This window comes from Penaeus vannamei, chromosome 6 (genome assembly GCF_042767895.1).
Source record: "Penaeus vannamei isolate JL-2024 chromosome 6, ASM4276789v1, whole genome shotgun sequence".
Classification (NCBI taxonomy): domain Eukaryota; kingdom Metazoa; phylum Arthropoda; class Malacostraca; order Decapoda; family Penaeidae; genus Penaeus; species Penaeus vannamei.
In genome coordinates, this window is record NC_091554.1 from 12,629,835 (window position 1) to 12,636,228 (window position 6,394).

Below are 6,394 nucleotides of genomic sequence, written 5' to 3' on the forward strand. Positions count from 1 at the left end.
CATGTATATTATTATTTTGTTAATTTATCAACAGCCTCCTGAAATATTCCTAATACTTTTGTTATCACATATGTAATAAAAGTGAGTTAATGGTCTACAGCTGCATTAGAGTTGTAATAACCTTAGAAGCTACACACAGACACCAAAGATGTTATTCTTATGCTTTTTATACGAGTGATTTTATTTTTTTTTTTCCTATTTCAGGGATCAAGCTTCCAGAATGGTCAAGAAAATCTGTACTTGGATTCTATGTTCGAGCATTTGGATGCAACATGGCAGAAGCTGAAGTAGAGGACTTGAATCAATATGCTTGCCTCTCAGACTTATTTCGGAGGTCGCTCAAAGAAGGGATTCGTCCAGTTGACCTCTCTGCAGAAGTAGTCAGCCCGGCAGATGGAACTGTGCTGTCATTTGGCACTGTAGATTGTGGATCCCTTGACCAGATAAAGGTGAGATAGTGAAATCTTTTTGTTACTTTATTTGTTTGTTCATTTCCAATTTCCTTTTACATACATTATGCGATTGTATATCAACCATTCGTTAACCCAGTGGCTGTGGGGTTATGTACTGTGTATTATTTTTTTGTGAATTTTATTGCACACAGCTCCATAAATGCTCAGTCACCAAGGAGTGAGGTTGTAGGATTTGGTGGGAATTTTTTTTTCAAATTTTGTAACTATTGATATTATGTTATTAAAATACTGATGACAATAAGAATAGAAAAAAAAAATCCAGACACCAAGGAAGAGTATAAACAGAGATATTTAGGAATCCTTGGTGACTAAGTACATGTAGAGCCAATTCTTTTGAAACACAGCCAATAAACTAAATTTATAGTAGGTGGCATGCTGTTGCCAGATAACATTTAGGAGAGTCTTGTTTCTAAATTCTACATGAATGCTGAAGATTAGGCAAAGGTTTGCAATTGACAACACTAAGATATGACTAGGCTATGGTAGTAACATCATTCCCAAGACCATCATACATTGTTAAACCAGAATAATAGCTTATTGCTTTTCACACAAAGTACATCAAAAACAAGTTATATACTTTTTATAGCAATTTTTAGCACATTCACACATTTCATTTTTCATTATTTAAATAAGTTTAATATATAATTTGGCCACCAGATAATAAAATTTAAATATTGATTTTTATTTTGTATATAACTTGATCTCATACTGTAACTCTTACATGAAGTACAGATTGCAGCTAAACCTCTTACAATTAATAACTATGTTTTCAGGGAGTGACCTACCCATTAAGGAAGTTTCTTGGACCCAATTGCTGGACCAAAGGAGGACCAATGATAGTTGATAGTAAAACTGATGATGGTTGTTTCCACCGGTCATGTTTGAATGACAACAACAACATGCTTTACCACTGCGTCATCTATTTAGCTCCTGGTGATTATCATCGCTTCCACTCCTCAGCAGACTGGCAAGTGCACTTCCGTAGACACTTCCCAGGAGAATTGCTCAGTGTTAATCCATCAATTGCTGCTTGGGTGAGAGATCTCTTTATTTTAAATGAAAGGGTAGCTTATGTAGGACGTTGGAAGCATGGGTTTTTCTCCATGACAGCTGTTGGTGCCACAAACGTTGGGTCTGTCAAGGTTTATTTTGATGATGAACTAAAAACAAATCTAAATAAATGGCAAAAGGATAACTTCTTAGATAAACATTTCAAAGGAAAGTCAGTAGAATTAAGTCGAGGGGGTAACTTTGGGGAATTTAACCTGGGTTCTACTATTGTTCTTGTTTTTGAAGCCCCTAAAGACACAAAAATATGTGTAGAAGCAGGACAGAAGGTAAAAGTAGGGCAAGGTTTGTTTAGAATAATTAATTCATATGTAGGGAAAGCTAGTTCTGAAATAAATCATCCAGGACCTCAAAGGTAAATATATTTGTGATAGCAAAGACAATGTATTTAAATATTTCTTGTAAAGAAGTTATCATAATAAAAGATAATCAAGACATGTATAGTTTTCATACATTTTGTCAGATGTGAAAAGGGAATTCATTGTATAACGAAGATAACTACTTAAAAATGTATGGAAATTGTTTGGTGGAATGCTGTACTACCCATTGTAAATATCTTAGTTTATTTAATCTTCACTCTGATGGGAATATTGGACTATGAAATATTTAGGCGGATTTGTTCTTCTGTCAAGTTACAGAGAACAAAACGTCTTTCCAGTTGCTTTATTTTCTATTGGATCATTAACTCCCATACACTATAGAGGTGTTAATGAAAGGAAGCCATATCAATCTGGTCAGTTACATTACCAATACATCAAAGGCAGCATTAGATTGATGACAGTATTAAGAAATGAACAGGATAGTATTCAGACTGCAGGATTTAGAAGTGTTGAGATAATAAGTGTTTATGTATTGTATATTTATATACTTTTCAATAATTTAGTTTGATATAGTTCTTATCTTCCTAGAAAAAAATATGCAATACACATCTTTTTTATATAATAATTTTATATCACTATTTTATTAACATTATTTCTATTAGCATTTGTATTATATTTGTTATCACTATTAGTTATTATGTATTATATTTGTTATCACTATTATTGTTATTATACTGTCATCTTTATTACTGTTACTAGAAGCGTCACATGAACATTATCTTTAGTATTTTCAGTTTCCACTAAATATTATTTCTTGCAAGTCACAAGGAACAAGAAAAAAGTATTACATGAGATATAGTTTGTAATGTTTGTAATTGACTTTTAGGCTTAACTAAATTAAAACATTATTTGTTTCCTTATCAAGTATATATTGAATTTGAAAGCAGAATATTGAAATGAATATTTTCAGTGTGCAACAGGATGTAAACAATTGCTCACACAGACATGCATGTTAATATGTCCACATAGTCATATAAATGCTTATGCATCTGGAAACACACACACACTGACAGAAATGTTGGAATTGCTTGTATTAGCTCAGCTCATGTGTTTGCTCCAAAGCTCGGAAATTAGAAGGAAATTTAGTCACAGACTAATGAAAATGATATGATCATTTCAAACAGGGGAAACAGTAAGTTAACAGAGGCTGTTTTGACAATTGTAAATATTGTATCTGGTGCTTTCTTGCTCAAGACTTTAAGGTTACTGTAGCTTGTCTGGGCTTTGAATGTTGTTATTGGCTTTATGTGTTTATTTGTGAGGGTTGCCCCTTGACAAGATTAATTTGTTTTGTAAATTACTGGCCTTTGGATCATGAGGAAAGTAAACAAAACAAATCAGGGATGGAAGTTGTGAGATGGATGGTTAGTGACCTTGTTATCAAGCCTCAGTTTTGAAGTGGTGGAATTTGTATGAAAAGTAGGATTATGTTCAAATTAACAAACTTTTCATTAACTTTAGCCCTAAAGATCATGAAGAATGGATTTGTCAGGATGGTTTACTTTGCCCGGAAATGTATGGTAAAGTCCATGATCAGCTGATTCTGTTGAAGGTTGCAGGAATTGATGCAACACATAGTGCTTAAGGATGACAGAAAAGAAGCATTATGCAAAACAGTAAACAAATTGTTATAAAACTTAAAAGTAATTTAGCACAATAATGAATTTCTGTTTAACACTTTGAGATATGTTAAATTTAGTCAGATATGTTATTAACTTTCATTTGTATTTGTTGATAATACATTTGGAATTTTTGTTACTACTGTTGTATATCCATCAGGTTGTGTATATAATATATATATTTGTACAGAATTTGTAATAAATATTCATATAAACTTGCTATTTTAATGCCTTTGTATGTACAATGAGATTAAATATCAATATTCTTTATGCTGTGTTCAGTGTCAAAAAAGAAAAAACAGAAAAGTTATGGCATAATTATATAGCAACTTAAAAATTTGCTAAGGGTGATGTAATAAATTTAAAGAATGAAAGCTGTGATCTTCATTCTGGGATCAGTTTTCCAGAAATGTAATACGTCCTTTACAATCCGTCTGCAGTTATGCTTTTGGGAAGTTATCCAGTTCTGGACAAAATGATTGTATAAGGATTCTAGAGTAGCTGAATACTGTACAACAAACAGTTATAAAAAGGTGTTTGGACACATACTTGTTGATGGTAATTTTATATACTGCAATTGGAAGCTTGGAACCGTACTTCATGCTCTGCTACACAAAACAATCAACATCTAGGACCAAGAAAACACAACCATTTCAATCAAATGTAGTAAACTTATACCTTAAATTTCCAATTATATATATTTGATTAGTTATTGATATGTTAAAATTATTCCATGTAAATCAACATATCTATCCCACTCCAGATATTTTTTTTTTTTCTTTTCTTTTTTTAATGATCCACTTTCTAAGATTGAAAATGTACACAAGTTATGGTAAGTGGATTCACCGATTTTACCTCTGTCTGTCCTGCAATTTATGGAAATATCATTAATCTTTTGTACAAAACGAAAGACAGGAATGGAGAAACATAAAATATACATTGGAATCACATTTTTTTCTCAATGCTATCTTGCTGTAAATGTTGTCTACCCTGTCACTGTTCTCTTCTCTTTCCTTTTGTCTGTCTCTTTCATCTTTGACCATCTCTAAAAAGGCATCAGAAAGTATTTGGACTTCATTATAGAAAAAAGACTAACCTCCCATTTGTATTATGGATTTAGGAAGATAATGGCCAAAAAGTATTGTAATTAAAAGATATTTGATGCAATAGGATCTGTGTCTAAGCAATTTCACCATTTCATACAGAACTTCCCAAATTTCACCTTTCACTTCTACATGAAATGTTGACTTTAAATTCTACAAAAGGACAGATAATTTTAGATGAGTTATATTTTTTACCTGAATGTCCTTTGTGAGAAGTATGTTCGATGATAATTCAATAGATTTTGAAGATCATCAGACATAATGCACAAAACCAGATCACTGTAGTCAATAATGCATTATGTGCCAAGAGAAACTGATGATGTCTTTCAAGACTTTGGGTAGGTAAAGGAAAGGAAGAGATGATGAGAGGAGGAAAGAGTATATATAAACTAGAGAAGGAGGTTCACCATCTTCAAATGAATCCGTGATATAGAATCATCCTTCTACTTTAGCAGTAAGTCTAGCATTATCTCTAGTTTTGTAAGAAGTTAGTTTAGGTGCACAACAAACTGCTAACTTTCTAAATAATGATTATGGGACTAAAATGCTCTGTCCAGACAGAGGAGTTGTCTGAGAGATCTTCATGGGATAAGGATAGAGACCAATGTTAGGATGCTTGTGAGGAAAATAAAGCAGCAAGATGTGAGTGGCAAATGTTGTGAACTCGCTGCACTACTTAGAATGAATAAAGATCTCACACTGTATGTAGATTCAGAAATGGAGAGTCTTGGTGGAAAGTGATGTTTTACCTATGTAAAACACATTCATAGAAACCACTTTAGAAAGTTACAAAGTGGAGATGAAGCATTCAGGGAAATTGCAGCCCTTGAATTACTCCTTGGAACAAAGCCAATTTTTATTTAAACTTGAGGGCCAACAAAGATACATACCTAGATTCCCAGAATTGCGTTAAATACTGCCTGATGTTACATGCCTGTACACAAAGTTAAGTTCACTTACAAAATCTTAGATGGTGACATTCATGATAACAAGGTATATAAGTATATACATTAATCAAAGCTTACTGAAGTTCAATGTACAATTCTATTTTGATTTTCAAACTTAAGAGGCCTACCTTGGCAATGCATCACACACATTATTACCAAGGTGAAAGAAATGTTATTCAGGATTTTTCTGTCTCGAGTATAAATTACTTTCATTCATGATAATTAGAATTTCACAGGCTACTAATTTTTCATGTAATCTTGCTGGCCACAGGTATGATAGCCCTGCCATGGAAAACTGCCCTCACTCATAATTCACATATTCAGGGTTAGGTATTACCAAAGTAATGTGGCAGAAATTATGAAGATTCTGACTAAAATCAATCTAGGAAACAGAGCAAAATGAGTCTTCTCTACTCCAGGTTAATAAATAACAGGTGAAGAAAGATACAGGAAACTTTGTCTTGAGATTACATCCATGCCTGAGGTATATTCACCTTAGAAGTTGAGTGCTTACATAAAATGTAGTTATTTCAACATTTGCCCTGAGGGAAAAAGGAGAAGTCACAAATAATATCCAAACAGAAGAGACAAAGAAATAACAAAACCACTTTTCAGGATGTGATTGACAATAAACAGCTGTGTAGGCAGAATATCATGGCAAATGAAGTGGTTGAGACTTGTGGTGGCTGCTCTTTTGGAGGTATGAAGACCTGGCAGCGGCACGATCATTATGGATGGGTATGCCTAATACTGGTCAGGCCGGAGTGGAGGTCACTTAGCCATCTCCTGGTGACTCCAACCTTT

The 6,394-nt window shown here is 33.2% G+C and overlaps 1 protein-coding gene across 2 annotated transcripts in view; it reads left to right on the top strand.

The window, feature by feature from the left end:
- The window catches only part of Pisd (phosphatidylserine decarboxylase), a 27,551-nt gene extending 23,796 nt beyond the window's left edge, over positions 1–3,755 (top strand). For both annotated transcript variants that reach the window (XM_027360399.2, XM_027360407.2), the window contains exons 3-4: positions 205–449; positions 1,247–3,755. In XM_027360399.2, coding sequence (XP_027216200.1) covers positions 205–449; positions 1,247–1,900 — 899 coding nt within the window. In that variant the 3' untranslated portion in view covers positions 1,901–3,755. The remainder of the gene's footprint in view (positions 1–204; positions 450–1,246) is intronic.
- Positions 3,756–6,394: the final 2,639 nt, after the last annotated feature.